This window comes from Manis pentadactyla, chromosome 1 (assembly GCF_030020395.1).
Source record: "Manis pentadactyla isolate mManPen7 chromosome 1, mManPen7.hap1, whole genome shotgun sequence".
In the NCBI taxonomy this organism is placed as follows: Eukaryota; Metazoa; Chordata; class Mammalia; order Pholidota; family Manidae; genus Manis; species Manis pentadactyla.
The window spans coordinates 45,297,022-45,314,983 of record NC_080019.1 but is presented as its reverse complement, the minus strand read 5'-3'; the positions used below and the strand labels follow the sequence as shown (position 1 = coordinate 45,314,983).

Below are 17,962 nucleotides of genomic sequence, written 5' to 3'. Positions count from 1 at the left end.
TGGCTCAGCAGCCCAGGTGGAGGAATGGGAGTAATTAGAGAGGGCTTCCTTTGAAAGGTGCCCCCTGGGCCAGGCTCTGAGCAGTTGGCAGGATCTGTAGAAGCAGGGAGGCTGGGAAGGCAGGAGGCACTGAGGCTTGCTGCCTATGGGGAGTTGGGGGCATGTGGGGCTCCACGCTCACTGGGAGAGAGCGCGGCTGGAGCAGTTAGGTGGGTGGATCTGCTCTGGGCCTCCCTGCCAGGTTCCCTCCCTGAGGGTTAACTGACAGTTACGCAACAGCCTTGCTCAGGACCAGGAAGCATCTTTGTGTCTCCCTGGCTCTCCAGGCCCCGCCACCTCTCCAAGGTTGTTGGTTAAGTAACTCCTTCCTCCTCTTTGGCCTGGTGTCCTGGCTCTCTGCCTCCTGCAACCTAAGTGAATGTGTGGCCTTCACCTCCCCCAACTCCCACAGGAGGGGTGGCCCCATCTCCTGGGGTCCTTGGGCTGGAACCTGGACTGAGGGGTGGCCGACCTGCCCACTGCCTCTGTCCCACCCCACCCCACCAGGGCTGGGAGGGCAGACAGGCCTTGGCAGTCCCCCAGCGGTGGGACCTGGGATCACGGGCAGCCCAGAGAGACCAGATCCCAGACTCCAGGCCCCACTACAGCACCTCCCAGGTCCTGAGGGCAAGCCATCCTCATGATCCTAATGAGGTCATTGCTGGCACAGGGTGCCTGCTAGGTGCCAACAACCTGTCACCAGGCAGTCAGCCTGGCATACAGAAGAGGGTAGGTATGGTTCTGTGGGCAGTGAATTTGCCAGTGAGCTGTGTGAGGTTCTGCACATGTTTGTGCACATCTAGGTGTGTGTTCCTGGCCCATGTCTCTCTGGGGCCATCTGTGCCTCTGGGGTGTGGAGCTCTCTGTGTCTATCTCTGAGTATCTGTGTGTGTCAGGGGCATGTGTCTGCATAAGTTAGGACACGCCTGATTGTGTCTGCCTGAGGTGCTGTGTCGCTGTGTGTTGTTTGTGTATGTGTGTACCTGTGAATGTGAATATCTAGGGCATATCCAGTCATGTCTGCACACGTGTGTCTGGAGCAATATGCATCTCTCTGTGCCTGTGTTTACTTGCATCTGGTCTTTCTGCATCCAGATAAGTGTACATGTATGTATATTTGCATGTGTGTGTGTCTCTGTGCATACACATTTACAAAATGACACAGCAGAGACCCCCACCCTGCCTTGCTGTCCCCCACCCCAGCCTTCAGGTTGGGCTTTCTTTCCTATTGAGGAGGCAGTCCCAGCCTGGGCCCTTGTCTGTGGGGTTGCCAACATTTGTGGTGAGACCTGGGTGGCCTCCCTGGGGCAGGTGCACAGAAGATACTCCCAGCACCCAGCCCAAGACAAGAGGTCCCCAAGGTGCCAGGATTTTCTTAGCAGTCACCCCCTTCTCAGCTTCCCGACCCTGCTGCCTCCTGCAGGAAGCATCCCTGACCACATCCCCCTGCTGGCCTCTCTTCCCTGGCTGCCTTGCCCTGCCCACTGGCATGTGCCCAGCATGGTTCACAGCCCAGCTCTGGTGGTGCCAAGATTCCTTGAGGCCAAGAGTGGCCTCCCCAAGGGCAGGGCCTGTCTCCTCTGTGCACCCCTAGTGAAGCTAAGCTCAGGGTGGGGGATCCAGCTCTGAATCCACTCCCTGACCTGTGCTGCAACTGGGAATCCAGAGAGCTCGAAATCTGGCAAGAACCCAGGCACCACAGCCGGCCTACAACACAGGGCATGCCCAGCATTGTCAGAGAGGGCTAAGCAAAGTCCAGCAGAGCCAAATTCCCAGAGAAATGGCTCCAAGCCCCTCAGAACAGGAAGATTGCAAGAGCTTTGCTGGAGAGGAAGCATGTGAACAGGCTGCACCACTCACCAGCTGCATGACCTTGGGCTAGTCCCCTAATTATTCTGTGCCTCAGCTACTTGTCTGTAAAATGGGAGGGTTAAAAAAAGTCACTCATTTACAGAGGGCACAACAGTGCCTCCTACATGCCAAGGCTACAAAGTGTTTGTTGACATTATTAACAGGGTCTTGAACCACAAGTAGGATTTGAGCGCCCTGAAAGCCCCTTACGTGGTCTCCGGAGAGGAGGGCACAGGAGTGGAAGGGGCACTAGGAGCCAAGTGAGGCCACAGAAGCCTCTAGACAGTGTGGGCAGAAGGCACTGTGGCTCCAGAGGCCCGGGAGCTGTGCTCTTCAGCCAGGCCCTGCAGATTCAGGGGTTCTCAGCCTTCTGCTGCAGGTGCCATGTGGCTGCAGCACCCCCTAAGGTTGCCCTCATCCTGCCAGCCCACCCGGGCACTCAGAGACCTGAGGCTCCTCCCCAAGCAGGGATGCCCTTCCACCTCCTCTTCCCAGGCCCCCATCCTGGGAACTCATGAACCTTCGGACCTGGGCCAGGCTAGGCTGGCTTGGCCCGGCTGTCATCGACTTTGACCCAGGGGTTGGGTTTCCTGGGAAAACTTGTGGGACTGTCTGACTGGCAGGGTTGCAAATAGACAATTAAACCTCCATCAGGGAAGGGGATGCAGAGGAGCCCTAGTCTCTCAGGGGTACCCAGACCCTGCATGGAAAAAACCATGGCATTTGTGTCTGCCTATCACAGCAGATGCCAAGACACCCCGCTGTGCACCTTCACAGCCAGGCCCTCAGAGCTAATTCGTACATGGCAGAGAACACAGCTGCGATTCCAGCTTTTCTCTAAACCCACTTCCTGACCACCACCCCCATCACAATTCACAGTGCATCTGAGTTTTAGAAAGACTCCTCAAGAACTAGATGAACCTCATTATACCCATCTCCCCATCATACCCAACACCTCCTTTTATTACAAATACTTTCTAATGCTTCCTTTACTGTAGTAAAATGAAATTCAGGACACATGCGTTCATTTTTTACAAATGATGTTCTCATTGTGACATAAAAGGAAAGTAATTTATAATAAAATACTATGAACATATTTAAAAGGGATCACAGTAAAAGATAAGACGCAGTCTGAAGGTTGTACCTATAAATATAAATCACAGGACTGTGGGAGCTATAAACGTAGACCGACCATGTGGTGATTGCGTCACTGATTGAGGTTCATGGGTAGCATCACTGTAGGTAATGTGATTTTCCAAAACATTGAACAATTCTTAGTGAAGTTCAAAACAAAACAAAGCAGTTTTCTCTCCCTTTACTCAGTAGTTGCATTCCTGAGAAATTCTGTGTATGTTAAACCCATGCACTAAGCACTCATGTTCACTGTGAAAACAGAGCGAGCATCTAGGCTCTGGTCACTACAAAAGGCTTTGGCCGGCACAAGCGCCCAGTGGCTCATCTGAAAGCCTTGCAGAACCCCGCGCAAAGCATCTTCATGCAGGACGTCTGCTTGGCATCCTGTGCCTGCCCATCAGGTGCAGGTTGAGGCCCCCAGTCTCTGCAACAGACACCCCACCAGCACTGTGAGGGGGTGCTCCGTCCCTTGCTGAGGACCATGGAGGGGAGTCACGCCTCCTTCTCCCCACCCCCTGTTGGGACAGGCTGTGTATTGCCTGGATGGATCAATGCCTGTCCTCTCAGACTGGAGGCTCCTCAAGGTGGAAGCTTGGAGAAGGGAAAGAGTGGGTGCCTGTGGGCTCAACCCCCAGGCTGGAAATGCCTGATGGCCATGCCGACCCAGGTATCCTCTGCCTTCACACCCTAGGCTGCAGCAAGATGTGGGACAACCTCACCTGCTGGCCAGCCACCCTTCCAGGCCAGGTGGTCGTCTTGAGCTGCCCCCTCATTTTCAAGCTCTTCTCTCCCATTCAAGGTAAGAACCTCAGGCTGAAGGGAGGGGGCTGGAGTTGCATGAGTGGAACTGGCTGGAGTGTGGACTTCAGGAAGTGAGAAGGCAAGGGAAGGTGGTCAAAGAGGCTAGAGCAATCAGGGGGGCTTCCTGGAAGAGGATGGGCTGGCATTAGGTCTGATGGATTCATGGGATTTGATTAGCTCCTCACATAAAGATAAGCATGTGGGAAGGGCTCACTAAATATTTACTCAGCAATTGATAACTGATTGACTGACAGACTCATGATTAAATTATGGCTTCCATGTTCCCGTTGCCTTGGGCTGGCCATAATACAGTATTTCACTGCCCACAGCCAATCACATTTTGGGCTCTGTGAGAGCATTGCACAGCTTTTTGTCTACACATCCTGTCAGGTTCTCCCTAAGGGAACGTTCACATAAAAGGCAGAAAACAAAAGAAGGAGCCTTTCTAGGAACTGGGCTTTCTTGCTATTGAGCAATTAAAGAGGCTTGCAGCCTGTATTCAGTCCTTTCACTCAGTGAATGTTTATTAAACACCTAGTATGACAGAGAATGGGCTGGACAAACGTGGTGTGGGGGAGCATTAAAACAGCTCTGCCATCTGCCTGCAGTGGGCTAATGCTCTAGATGGAGAGACACTTAGCAAGAAAATGAGCACACATCTCATAAATGGTAAGAAGGGCTGGGAGGGAGTAGAAAGGGGTGGGGTGCACCATAAGGCAGGTGTCCATGGACAGGCTCTCTGAGGGGGGTGCTCCAGCTGTGTCCGGAGACATTGCGGGTGTAAGAGCCGACACGCCAAGATCGCGGGTCACTGAGAGGGGCAACAGCTGTGGGATGAGCTTCAGGGAGACTGTGGAGGCCAGGGTGGCTGGAGCAAAGAGAGCCCAGCGGAGGGAGGAGAGGGAGAGATGGGTGGGCAGAGGTCAGACCATGCAGGCCTGGGACTGGACCGTGACTTGGGCTTCCTTCTGAGTTCCCTGAGAAGCCCCTGGGGGCTTTAAGCAGGAGACTGACCGTCCATTTCAGGTTTTTAACTGATAACCCTGGTTTCTGTGAGAAGAAAAGATTCTAGGAGTGAGAATGGGGAGACCCAGTCCCAAGGCAGGTGAGCAATGGTGGTCTGGACTGGGTAGAGGATGCAGCAGGGGGAAGAGGTGCCTATGGGGAGCACTGGGGCTGTGTGAGGGCGAGGGAGGTCTGGGTTTGATGAGCCGGAGGAGGAAAGAGCTGGCCTGCGGTGGGAGGACCAAGGGAGGGGCAGGTGGGACAGGGAGGACTGGTGAGGGGTAGGTCTGGAGTGGGAAGGACCAAAGAGGAGCAGGACCTAAATAATAATTTGGAAGAGACTCTTGGGCATCTCTTCCTCCAGCTGGCCTCCCCTCTCTGGACCCCAGTTGCCCTGCTATTAAAGTGGGAACAGGAGGTGGACCAAACGGACTCTTCAGGGCAGGCCGGTCCTGTCATCCGGTCACCAGTGCTGCAGCCTCAGCAGTGCGGGAGGAAGGCTGATGCCCTCCCTGAGGAGTGTGAGAGCGGTCACGGGCATGGGTGTCCCAGGCTGGCTCCCACCTTGCCCGGCCCTCCTCCAGGGGTGCCCAGCGCCCGGGCAGGTCGGCAATGAGCTCTGACAGCATTCGTGATATATCCCATCAGCAGAGCCTGGCGACCAGCCTTCTCTCAGATCCCTGGAAACACGTGCGACCCGCAATCCGTCCTGACGGCTCTTCCTTCTGTCCCTTTTGGAATTGTCAAGGCAGCTCCTTCCTTTGAGAACCTGGACTCCAGCCCACCATCTGGCTAATCCTGAGGCTGCCAGCATCAGTGGGGCCCACATGGTGCCTTCGTGTAGATTAGAAAAGGCAGCCCTTGTTCAGGCAGAAACAACCCATCACCAGAACCCATGTAGTACCAAGCTGAACATGCAGTAGATTTTAGCGCCCCTCACCCATCAGCCAGGAGCCCTTGTGCAGTGAACAACCTGCACAGCTCTATTTGGCAGCCTTAGCCTCAGAAACTAATAGAGAAATAGGAGACTGGGTTAGGGGCTGAAAAGGGAAAGAGGGTGTGTTTTCCTGGGCACCTAGATGAAGAAAGTGTGAGCAGTTGACCTTAAATTGCAAAGAGGGAAGTTTGCAAGAAAGGAAAGTGTGGGGAAGGGATGATGCCAACCCTTGTCCCCTTGGGACAGAGGGCTGGGGAAGGAGTATCCTTCTTGGAAAGGTTGGAAGGGACCTGGTTTTACAGGAAAAGCTGAAGAAACCACATGGAAGATAAAGATTGCATAGAGTTAGAATGAAGTCATCCTCCTAGGCTGGGTCAGGAACCTCAGGGAGGGGATCGGCCAGCAAGGGATTGCTCATTGTGGCACCAAAATGTCCATGGGGGCCTAGTGCTTTAATTTGTGGTCTGCATGTCCTTCATCTGTGATGGCTTTACCTTTAAGTATACGAAGAGGCTTTTTTTTTTTAAGTTAAAAGTAGGATAGCTATTTTGGTTGACAAAACTCAACACAGGCTATGTTAACTACGTGTGGGGGGGTCTATGGACCACCTCCTCCCCTTGACCCACCACCTGCATCATGAAGCCATAGATAAGAAGGTCTTGATGCCAACCAATACCATTCACTCTGGCCAGCTGGGCTGGGGTACCAGGATTTCATCAGAGGAGGGCCATGACAGGTCTAGGTTTTGGAATAATCCCTCCAGCTACCTCGGTAGAAGCGGGTTGGAGGGGGCAGGGAAGCAGGGAGGGCCGTCAGGAGTACCCCACCTAATTCAGGGGTGATGAGAGGGTGTAGTGGTGGATGGAGGCTGGGACGGGACTGATGGCTGATGAGGATGTGGGGAGTGGGGAGTGGGGAGAAGATGCTTTCCCAGTTTCTATCTCTAGTCCCTGAGGGGTGCTTCTCACGTGGAGAACTGGGGAGTGGGGGGCGGGGGCGGCCATGACTTTTTGAGACTATGAGCAGGAGACTAGGAGACTGTGGGGTGTCCCTTGCAGCGCAGTCCCTTGCCTCCACCTCCACAGTCCCCTTCACATGCACAAGGTCTGCCAGTTCCCAGCCCAGATGGGGAGACTGTCGGCTGCTCTTTGGGGTCCCTTTGAGAGCGCCTCAGGAGCAGTTCCCTCTGGTGCCTGGACCACTGTCCCAAGGCTCTTCAGAGAGGCTGCCAGCCCTGAAGATGACCCACTATCCCCTCACTTCCCCCATCAAGCAGGGCAGCCAGGGCTCCAGAGCACAAGGCGCCCCCTCAACCACCACTCAAGGCCCGGGGAAATGCAGAGTCAGGCCAACCTAGGCCTGCATCCCCAGCCCTCTGCCTCCATTCTCTGTGGCCGCTGGTGAGTCACCCGATGTCTCTCAGCCTTGGCATTCCCATTTTTCAGGGGACTAATGATAACTCCTGATCACTAGCCTTAACACATTAATGCTGGCTCCCTGCCACCCCCATAGAAGGCCCGTGAGCTGCTTTGTAGATGCTAATGGGTCACCCGGGCTCCCTAGCTTCATTCATGATGGTACCCATGCCAGCTATGTCATGGGCCTGACCTTGTTGGGCGCTGGTCCTGGCAGTGGGGAGCCCGAAGCCTGAGACATTAGTGTTCCCCTTTCCTCCTTGTCCCAGCCTGACGGGGGCAGTCCCCCCAGGAATCAGATCCTGGGAAGGGGCATGGCCTCAGGCCACCGTGAGCTCCTTGGGTCTGGGGCTGAGGTGGGCCTGCAGCTCAGCTGGGGCCTGGTTGAAGCCTCTGGGCCAGCCCACCCCTGCTGCAGTGGGGAAGGCTGAGGGGACGAGGAGGAACGGCGTGAAAGCTTTTCCCTTGTCCTGGGAGTCTCTTGCAGCAGAGGCCTGTGCAGAAAAGAACTGCTAATACTTAGGCAGGACACCAGCCCAGCCCAACATCCCCTTCTTGGCAGAGTCCTTCCTGCCTCCCTGGAACCTCACAGTGGAAAGGCCTAGACCCAGCGTGGCTGCTCCTTTCTGGCTGACCCTCCTGGCCCCTGGCTGTCAGTTCCTCAGCCATAAAGCAGGGTGATAAAAACCTCTTTCAATTGGTGGCCGGGAGAATTTACAGAAACCGTGAACAGAGGGTCCCCTGTTATATTCCGTGGCAAAGATTAAAAATATCAAAAGCATGTGCCCAGGGACCCTCCCTGACCTCACAGGACAGCTTGACCCCTCCTATGGCTCTGCACCTGGACACCCGAACAAGTCCTCAGGTCACCTCCGTGTAGGTGATGGCCAACGTCACCCAGGAAGACTCTGGAGACCACACCTGCTCCCTGTCCTCTCTGTGTGGCCTCGGGCAGGTGACCAACCTCTTGGCCCTCACTTCTCACGTATGGAATGGGACTCCCTTCCTCACTGGAGGGTTGAGGGATTCACTAAGATACTGTCGGGCGTGCTCTGTATAGCACTGGCTCGTGGGAAGTTCTCAGCACCCATTCTTGTGATGAGGCAGAGGATGGTGCCGGTGCCAGTGGGAAATGGGCAAGAGTGAGAGGGTGTCAGGACCCACCTTCCTTCTCAGCAGTTTCTCACCTCCTCACCTCATCTTTCCCTACCTTTCTCTGCCTCCCCTCCTTCTTCCTCCATCCTTTACCTTCTGTGCCACCTCCCCTCCCTCCTTCTCCCCTCCCCCTCTTTCCCTCGCCTTCCCCCCCATCCCCTGTCTCCCTCCCTCCCACCCCTGCTGACCTGGCCGCCAGCTTTCTCCTGGGAGGAGTCCTGGGGGAAGGAGCAGGGCTCTCCACCAGCTCGCCTGGGAAGGGGACACCTCCCCAGGCTGGAGAATGGGGAGCCTCGTGGTACCCCTCACCTCACATGCCCCTCATCCCTGCCCCTGTGCTGTGACCTTGGGCCTCCAAGGACCATGGAGAGTGCAGCTGCCCTGGAGCCCCAGCCTCAGCACGGTTCTGCCCAGGATCCCGCAACACTGGGCTGCCTGACGCCTCTCGCACAGCCCTTGGTCTGGGCAGATCCCCTTGCCAGGAGCTCCCTGCTTCTCCATTTATGAGGATTCCAGATCTGTGCCCTTATCAGGTGTCCTTCATGCCCCACCCACTTCCTGCCTCACCTTTGTCCCTCTCCAGCCCCACATCTGAGGCCAGCAGGTGGGAGGAGCCCAGGCCCAGGCCCAGGCAGCCTGACAGAGGAGCACAGGGTGGGCCTGGGCCCCTTGCCCCAGCCTGAGGACTGCCATCTGCCCTGCAGGGCAAGGAAGCCATCCGCCTCACCAGCCCCTATGGCCCTGCAGCAAGGCTCAGCATTCAGCACATGGCAAGGGTCAGGGTCATTCTGTGCGCAGGGTCCAAGGCTGTCTGTGACAGGGCAGAGTTCATACGGTACCTGGGGGCAGGGTCATGACAAGGGCAGGCCTGAGCCCAGGCATATCTGCTCTGATTCTCACCTGTGTCAGAGGGTCCCCTGGCAGCCCTGGAGGGGCTTCTCTCTGCCCCAGGTTTCCCCATGGCGCTCTGGGAATCTAGGTGAGGGCAGCTAGAGCCTGACACAGCAGGACTTGGTGGGAGTACAGCTGAGAGCAACAGCCAGGTGCGTGCCTGTGCCACAGACCCACCCTGCTCGGCTCAACCTTTCTCCTCTCTACCCTTGCCCTCCCACCAGGCCTCAACGTGAGCCGCAGCTGCACGGATGAGGGCTGGACACACCTGGAGCCTGGCCCGTACCCCACTGCCTGTGGCTTGGATGACACAGGCCTCGGTTTGTATGAGGTGGGCCTCAGTACCCCTGCCCAGCCCCTCGGAGTGCCGGTCCTGTAGGCTCCTCCCGCTCTCCCCCAGCAAGGGCAAGGTTGCTGACTGTGTGGCAGCCAGAGCTTCCAGGCCTTCACTCCCCAAGCCTCCTCCCTCTCCAGGCCCGCATTTCCAGGTGCTCATCCAGACTCCCCCTGGCAGGGCACAGGGAGGGGCTCACACGGGGAGGACACACAGTAGCAAAAGCTGATGCAGCACCGCAGCTGGGCCACCCACTTCCTTGTAGGAGCCTTGCTCCAGCCTGGGGGCGGGCAGAGCAGACAGGTGTCATCCTTCCTGTCTACTGCAGAGGGGAGGCCGAGGGCAGACCCCGGAAGGAACCAGCCTCAGATATCCACCAGCCAGTCAGGCCCAGGGACAGGAACAGGCCCACTGTCCTCAGTCCCGGGGATGGGGTCTGCCCTGGAGCAGGTGAAGCCTGGGTGGTCACTACAAGGGTGTGGGAGTCATCAGCTAGAGGCCCCTCATCCTGTGGGTGTGTGAACACAGGTGTGTGTGTCTGTCTGTGATGACATCTGTCCCACTGCCAGACACGCTTCTCAGATAGGGCCTCCTCTCCTCCCAGGAAGCAGCAATCCCCTCAGAGGCCTTCACAGCCCACAGGATCCTCAGGCAGCATCTAATTCCCCTAAACCCTGCTAACCCTTGTCTATCCCCTGGCAGGATGGGGAAGGGGAGGAGGGGCTTGCCCAGGGACCGCGGTCTGCTTGGGTGTCCAGAGGGAGGGGGCCAGGAGGACCAGGAGGGGGCCAGGACGGGACCAGCAAGAAGCCCTTGGGCTCCAGCTTTGCCCTGCCTCCCCAGAAAGGCCAGTTTGCCCTCATCCTGCCCACCCCTGACTCCAAGATCCCCCAACAGGAAATTACCCCATAATGTCTTCTTTAGCATTCTCCATTCCCTGTGTGGCTGTCTGGCCACGTGGCAAGAGGGCCTCACGTGAGGATCTCAGGGGCAAGCAGTGTCAGTCCCCAAGGTGCCCAACCGAGAACCAGCACAAGAAGGGGTGCTGGACACACGACTGAAGAGTAAATGAGCGGACAGATGGGCCGCGTGAGGTCTTCCCTCTGCCCCTCACCAACATTTCCCTCATGAGAGAGCAGAGAGAGGGGGCTGAAGGCAGTCTCTGCCTCCACCCTGGGAAGCAGTCCTGTCCAGTCTCTGGGATTGGGGCATAGAGAGGCGGCTAGGGCTCAGGGGCCTGAAGCGGGCAGCTCAGCTGCTCTGGGGGGCCCTGGGCCTCAGCCTCCTCCTCCGCCAGAGGCACAGCTGGGAGGCCGGGTGTGCAGGGCATCCCGCCCAGCGCCCAAGCCAGGTTGCCCCACCTCCCTCTGGCAGCAGCAGACAGCCTTCTACAGCTCCGTGAAGACCGGCTACACCATTGGCCACAGCCTGTCCCTCGCCGCCCTTCTGGTCGCCATGGTCATCTTGAGCCTGTTCAGGTGAGGTCCAGCCCCAGCCACAGGCGGCGCAGCCAGCCTAGCCTGCCAGGCTCGCTCTGCTCCCACACACATGCACTGTTGCCCCCACCAGGCAGCACACAGTCCCTGCTCCAGGCCCGCTGCCACGCCAGCCTCCTCTGGGGACAGACGGCTGTTCAGTCCCCGTCACTGCCAAGTCCCCCACAGGGTGGCCCCGCACCTGGGGTAGAGCACAGAGTGGGACCTGAGCTAAGAATGAGACACCCAGAGGCCAAGCTGCACACGGGGTGGGGCGCCTGGGGGCAGGGCGCCCCCAGCAGGCCACGTGCTCCTCCTGCCCTAGCCTTGCTCTGAGCCATGGATGGTGCTGGTTGGGGTGGGGGTCTGAGACCCCTTCACCTCCCAGACCTGCTCGCCTCATGCAGGAAGCTCCACTGCACGAGGAACTACATCCACATGCACCTCTTCATATCCTTCATCTTGAGGGGGACGGCTGTCTTCATCAAAGACATGGCCCTCTTCCGCAGCGACAGCGGGGAGTCGGACTCCTGCTCCACCAGCTCGGTGAGACCCTCCCCAGGGGTCCGCACCTGACTCTCCCCTTCTCCTTCTCCTCCCCTCTCTTCTCCTTCCCCCTTTCCTCCCCTCTCCCCTCTCTCTCCACGGGTGGCCATACCGCCCCCAACCCCACTCAGCAGCTCCTCGAAGCCCACTCCTCCTCCAGCAACAGGACAGAACCCAGCTATCTGGGAGACCCACTCTGCTAAGGAAAAATGCCTCTCCTTGCTGGGAAATGGGGCACTTCATGCCAGAGCCCACAGCCCCCGTCCCTCCTCTATCACTAACTTCCCGTGCCATCTAGGGAACTCCCTGACTCAGCTTCCCATCCGTACGGAGTTCCCAGCTTCCTTCCAGCTCTACCCTCCAGCTCTGCCCACCAGGCAGCCTCCCCACCCCTCCCCCTTGCCGTCTGGAGTCTGTCCAAACACACACAGTCCTTCTCTGCCACTGCCCCCTCCCATCAGGCCAGGTTGGGACCTTCCTCCGAAAGGGAAGTTAAGGGAGCTCCTAAAGAATTCGTGGCCAGTCACTAAGGGGTCCATCTCCAAGTGACTCTGAGCTCAGGGCCTCCTCCCTGAGTGTCCCCAAGCCAGGACAGAGGCCCACAGCAGCCCTGGCTCCCACCCATGCCCCACGCTCAGTGACTCATTGCATCACGAGTGACTTCAGAGGCAGTGCATTATTTCAGAGGTCAGCAGTACGTTCTCCCCAAAGAATGAACCTACAGTGGTGCAGTCCCAGGCAAGGGGAAGGGAAAACTCAGGGGAGCTACCCTGGCCATTACCAGAGCTCCTCAGAGGATCCCGCCAGTCGGGGCCCACTCAGACACCAGACACGGGCAATGTGACAGTCTGGGGAGCAGTGTGAAGCCTTCGGGGACTTGCTAAGGATAATTGTTAAGACTGGCTTTGCCATTCATTAGCAGCTCTCTGAAGGTTTTGTAAGGCAAGGAAAAGATAATTGGACTGTTAAAAAGCTGAGTAATTCTTGTTGTCAGGCAAGTTGGGGGTGGGGGGAGCAGGAGAAACAGGCTCACCTGCAGCAGGAAGGACTGAAGTGCAACCTGAGGAAGGACCTCCCAGCCATAGGGTGAGGGGTAGGCTGCTTTCTGAGGATGTCTCAAAGCCAAGGACCCAGGAATGAAGGGTGGGAACCCATGTTCTGGGTACAGGGAGGCATGGAGGCTAGAGGGTTTCCTGGAGGAGGATGGCTTCAAGCTCCGGTTCACAAGGGTCTGGGCTTGATCTAAAATGGGAGACCATTTTGGGGAGAGAACAGAGGGCCCAGAAGACCTTCTGTGGCTGCCCCACTTAGGGTCCCCCAACTCCTCCATTGTTCTCACCTGCCTGGAGAACCCACTCTTCCATTAGCCCCTCTGACCTCCAGGAGGAATGACCATTGTTCCCCCCTTTTTCCTCATTTCTATTCCCCTACCCCTTCCCATTCTCAGTCCCCATGTCTCCTCAACACTTCCACCTGAGCCCCCTCCACAAGCCGCAGCCCACATCCCCACACATTCAGGGGACTCTTGCAAACTCAAGCAAGAATTTCCCTTCAGACCGCTGCCAGCTGCCTTCAATCCTAATTGGAATGAGATGGTTGAGTAAGTGGGGGAGGGAGTTAAATGGATAGGTAAGTAGATGGATGGCTGAATATATAGGTGCATGGATGGCTGTGTAGGTAGAAAGATAGATGAGCAAAGTAAGAAAAATTAGGCAGGTAGTGGGTAGACGGGTGGGTTAGTAGATAGGTGGATGCGTGCATGAGCAGAATGATGGATGGGTGGATGAATGGATGCATGGTTAGGAGTATGGGTTGGTAGTGGTTACCTTGTACAGGGATAGGCAGATGAAGGAAGAGAGTACGTGGGTGGATTGACAGATGTGACAATGAATAAATGATCAGTGGATGCACAGATAGTAGATGGGTAGATGGGTGAGTTGGTCGTGTATGTCTAGCGGGTGGGTGGGTACATGAATGGATAGGTGGGTAGGTGGATGGTTGGACGGGTATGTAGGTGGATAGATATACAGAAGGAAAATGAATAGATGATAAATTGATGGGTGGATAATTAAAACCACAAGCTTATCCCAAAATATCAGATGCTTTGAAATCCAGGCTACTGGGAAAACCAATGGGTCCATTTTTTAGGGTAGAACACAAAAACGACAAAGATTGAGTTGGCTGCACTGCATCTCTGTTTGTTGCCCCAGACAGAGGTGTGGGAGGGCAGGGCCCCCTGCTAGCCCCAGTAAGTCCCCTCTTTGCTCCCCGCTCCCCTGCAGGTGGGCTGTAAGGCAGCTGTGGTCTTACTCCAGTACTGTGTCATGGCCAACTTCTTCTGGCTGCTGGTGGAAGGCCTCTACCTGCACACACTGCTTGTCGTCTCCTTTTTCTCAGAGCGGAAGTACTTCTGGGGGTACATACTCATCGGCTGGGGTATGGTACCAGGGAGGGCCAGGGGGGCACAGAGGGGGTAATGCCTGGGGAGCTCACTAGGGGGGGCCAGCCAACCCTGCCTGCACTCAGTCTCCCTGGGCTCAAGGCCAAGGGTTGATGGAAGTCCCCCAAATGTGTGACCCCAGGGCAGGTACCCTCAGGCTGCAGCTGCACCTGGGGCTCTTCTGTGGGACAGACAGGTTCTGCGAACATGCCCTTGAAACACAAAGGGGCTAGTCTGTAAAGTGCTTCTGTCAGACTTAGAAAAAGATTCTTCCTTTTGGTGGACACAGCCCCACAGGCATAGAGTTCTCCGCTCTGTGGAGCATGTGTGCACAGTGAACAACCTAGACAACCATAGGGGCAGCCTTGGAAACCCAGCCTTTTCTCTCTCCCTCTCTCTGGTTTTCTCCTAAACTCTCTCGCCCACTGTCCCTGCCTCCTGTGCCCTCTCCTCTCTCTCTCTTCCCCCTTGGGCCCTGACAGGAGTGCCTGGGACATTCACCATGGTGTGGACCATCATCAGGATCTATTTCGAGGATAATGGGTGAGTTGTCACCCCAGCCCACCCCCTGGCTGTCATCCCTGGGGGCAGATCCCCTGGGGAGGATGAGGGGGACCTGGGAGCAACAGACTCTGGGCCCATAGTCTCTAGGGGCTCAGGGGCAGAGTGGGGGCAGCCAAGGGGCGGCCAGACCTGCCGCTGAGGACAGCCTCTCCCACTTTCCCCCACTGCCCTGCCCAGATGCTGGGACACCATCAGCTCCCCACTGTGGTGGATCATAAAGGCGCCCATCCTCACCTCCATCTTGGTAAGGCCTCCCCCCACTTGGAGGTGGGGGGGAACCGAGGCCCACACTGGGTGGTCGCCTCACCCCAGGTCGCAGAGGAAGTTGGGTCCAGGTCAGAGCCGAGACTGGGTCTCCTGGAGCCGGCGCAGGCTCCTCCCACTCCTTCCCCCTCAGGCCTTCCTTGGGGATACTGAGGGGGCGCAGGGCCCGTCCGCAGGGATGTGAGGCGGGGTTCCCGGGTGACCAGCCCAAAACACTCAGAGCTAGGGGAGTGGTAAACCGGAGGGGCAGCAGGGCCCTGCGGCAGAAGACAGGCCACGGGCAGGTGGCTGGGTGCCCACTCTCCCCTCTCTGCCCACGGACTTTGGCCCCCACCCACCAGGTGAACTTCATTCTGTTTATTCGCATTATTCGAATCCTGGTTCAGAAACTTCGGTCCCCAGATGTTGGCAAGAGTGACAGCAGCCCTTACTCGTGAGTGTGAGCCCGGTGCTCTGGTGCCCTGGAGCCCCCGCCCCCGGTCCCGAAACCCTCTCCTGTGTCCTTGAAGTCCCCCCGCTCTGAACCTCCAGAGTCATCAGAAAGCCCCCGTGCTCTTGCCCACTCCTACCCTCATGGCCTGGCTCTGCCCACATGTGCCCCTGCCCCGGCACGCTCACCAGGCTTATGCCTGCAGTCATTTACCTAGCAGGCGATCTGACCCAGGTATGTATCTGGCGCTGGAGATGACAGAAGGTAACCTGGGTGTTGTTCACACCATGTGCCTAGTTCCTGGCATGTGCGTGGCACAGAAAAGGGGCATAGAAAATGCACAGTAGATGAATGCCCTGGGGGACCCACCAGCCTAAGAGTGAGACAGCTATATTCAGGACCCAGTCCTCCCCAGTAATAATAATAACATCTGCAATTTGCATGCCAGGCATGTGCTGAGGCACCATCTCATTCATCCACACAGTCCCCTATAAATTGTCTCCATTTTACACAGGTGAGGAAACTGGCCCACTGTCCCTCCTCTCCAAGGGAGAGGAGCATCGCCCAGCAGCATGTCCACAGGACAGTGGTCACGCTCCTTGCTTGGAAGGGTGTGAAGGCTGTTGCGGGTGCTTGGGAGGACTGGAGAAGCAGGCAGGTTTTCATGAGAACAAGGCTTGAAGCAGAACTAAAGAACCACAAGAAGAGTGCTAGGGGAACCTAGGAGAGGTCTGCACCCCCACGATGGGAACAGGAGGCAGACAGACCACTGTCAGTGCTACATGGGCGAGACAAGCCAGGGGCCTTCCAGGCCTGGGACCCTAGGGTGTTACCTTGGCCTGACTTCTCTTTGGGGAGTCTGTGCCGTGGTTCTTAGATTCTTGGCTAGAATGTCATGAGCTGCTGAATTTAGGATGATTTAGGATTCTATTCTGGAATCCTGCAATTCTCTCTGAGACTAAGACTCACATTCTGGGGTGACAGCATTCTCTCCCACTCCGTGTACAGGCGGAGCTTTCCTTCCTGCTTGAGAAGCGGAGGCCCTGGGGGGCCCGCGCTCCACCAAAGCATGGCCCATCAGACCTGTACACCCTCATCCTCTATGTGGCCTGCAGGGCCTAGTTTTCCCCAATGTATAACCACTGAGAAGGGCTTGACTCTGAGGCAAAGAGAGCTGGCCACCACCATGTCCATGTGGGTGAAGTGGAAACCCAACAGCTGTCAGCAGGCAGAATGGGAAGAGGAATAGGAGATGGAGCTCCCGCAGCCATGGGGGGCTGTCAGCTCCCACTTTCCACCTCCCCACAAGCCTTCAATTTAAAGAAAGCCTCCATCTGTCAGCCCTGGGTGTGTGGGACACATGTGCAGCCAAGGAGGGGTAGGCAGTGCCCAGCATCTTGGCATGGCCAGTAACCAGGTCTAGGAAGGAGCAGGGGGCCATGCCAGCTTCTCTGCCCTGTTTGCTGTGGCACCTCAGCACAAGGTCCAGGGCTAGGCTTCCCTGGACTATCTGCCAAGGCAGGACAGACAAAGGCAGAGGCACAGTCCCACCCCCTGCCCTTCCAACCTCTTCCAGCCAGGCAACCATGGGCTCACACTGCCTGGACCAGCTATGACCAGGTGGGCGGGAGCCCTGAGCCAGGCTGCCCCCTGCTCTGTAGGAGACAGGCAAGCCATGTAGAGTGAACGTGGACCCCACTGAGCACACAAAGCTGGGGAAGGAGGGGCTGGTCCTGCAGAGCAGGCTGGAGTGTGTATATTGGTATGGTGAGGTGGGGAGAAGGATGCAATCCCAGAAAAGGTGGCAACTCCTGGAGAAGTGGACACAGCTAAGAAGCCAGAGGGCTGTATTAGTTGACCCTGGGTCATCTCTGGTGACCAGGCACAACTTGAACACACACCATCCTCCCAAGTGATCTTGGGCCTCTGTGGTCAGGACCTCATTACAAAGACTTCCTCTCTAGATGTCTTCATGCCCAGTGGAAAATGAGTCTCTCATTGATAAGCTGTACTTTACAGCACCCAAAGTACTTCTGAGTTTACAGTGGGCCCTGTTTCTGTAATTTGATCATTCATCTCACTGTACAAAATGGGGAGACGGAGACCAGGAGAGGGGGAACCGGGATCTACTGTTTCCTGTGACCGTCTCCCCATCAGCCTGAAGCATCACTGTCACGCATCTGCCTCAGGGCTCAGCACTGGCCCTCCTTAACCCTCAGAAGGGAGTGAATAGAGGGTCTCCCCCCCACCTTCCTTCCCTCCAGGCTAGGAGGGCCAGAGGGAACGGGGCACAGGCACTGCCGACGTCGGAGAGGGACAGATGTGGACGTGATGTTCATGGGAGCCCACATCCTGGTTGTTGTCTCCATCTTCTGCGCCCATGCTGGGCCTCGCGTCCATGCGTGTGGACACACACACCCACTGCTCGTCCCTCCATCCCCAGGCGGCTGGCCAAGTCCACCCTTCTGCTGATCCCTTTGTTTGGAGTTCACTACATCATGTTCGCCTTTTTCCCAAGCAACTTTAAGGCTGAAGTGAAAATAGTCTTTGAGCTGGTTGTGGGGTCCTTCCAGGTATGAACTGTTGACTGAAGGCTGCATTCTTCTCTGGGCTTTAAGGGAATTCAACCTGGGGCCCCGGCCCCTTGACACTGGATTCCAGTCTTTTCATTGTATTAAGCA

At 56.9% G+C, this 17,962-nt stretch overlaps 1 protein-coding gene across 14 annotated transcripts in view; it reads left to right on the top strand.

The window, feature by feature from the left end:
* VIPR1 (vasoactive intestinal peptide receptor 1) overlaps positions 1–17,962 on the top strand; it is a 54,656-nt gene that overhangs the window by 34,434 nt on the left and 2,260 nt on the right. For 7 of the 14 annotated variants that reach the window (XM_057497493.1, XM_036897171.2, XM_036897161.2 and 4 more), the window contains exons 3-11: positions 3,716–3,823; positions 9,453–9,559; positions 10,937–11,040; positions 11,445–11,583; positions 13,866–14,019; positions 14,506–14,566; positions 14,765–14,831; positions 15,193–15,284; positions 17,725–17,854. In XM_057497493.1, the coding sequence (XP_057353476.1) occupies positions 3,716–3,823; positions 9,453–9,559; positions 10,937–11,040; positions 11,445–11,583; positions 13,866–14,019; positions 14,506–14,566; positions 14,765–14,831; positions 15,193–15,284; positions 17,725–17,854 (962 nt within the window). The remainder of the gene's footprint in view (positions 1–3,715; positions 3,824–9,452; positions 9,560–10,936; positions 11,041–11,444; positions 11,584–13,865; positions 14,020–14,505; positions 14,567–14,764; positions 14,832–15,192; positions 15,285–17,724; positions 17,855–17,962) is intronic. The other 7 variants (XM_036897170.2, XM_036897167.2, XM_036897166.2 and 4 more) reach the window with 5 other exon arrangements.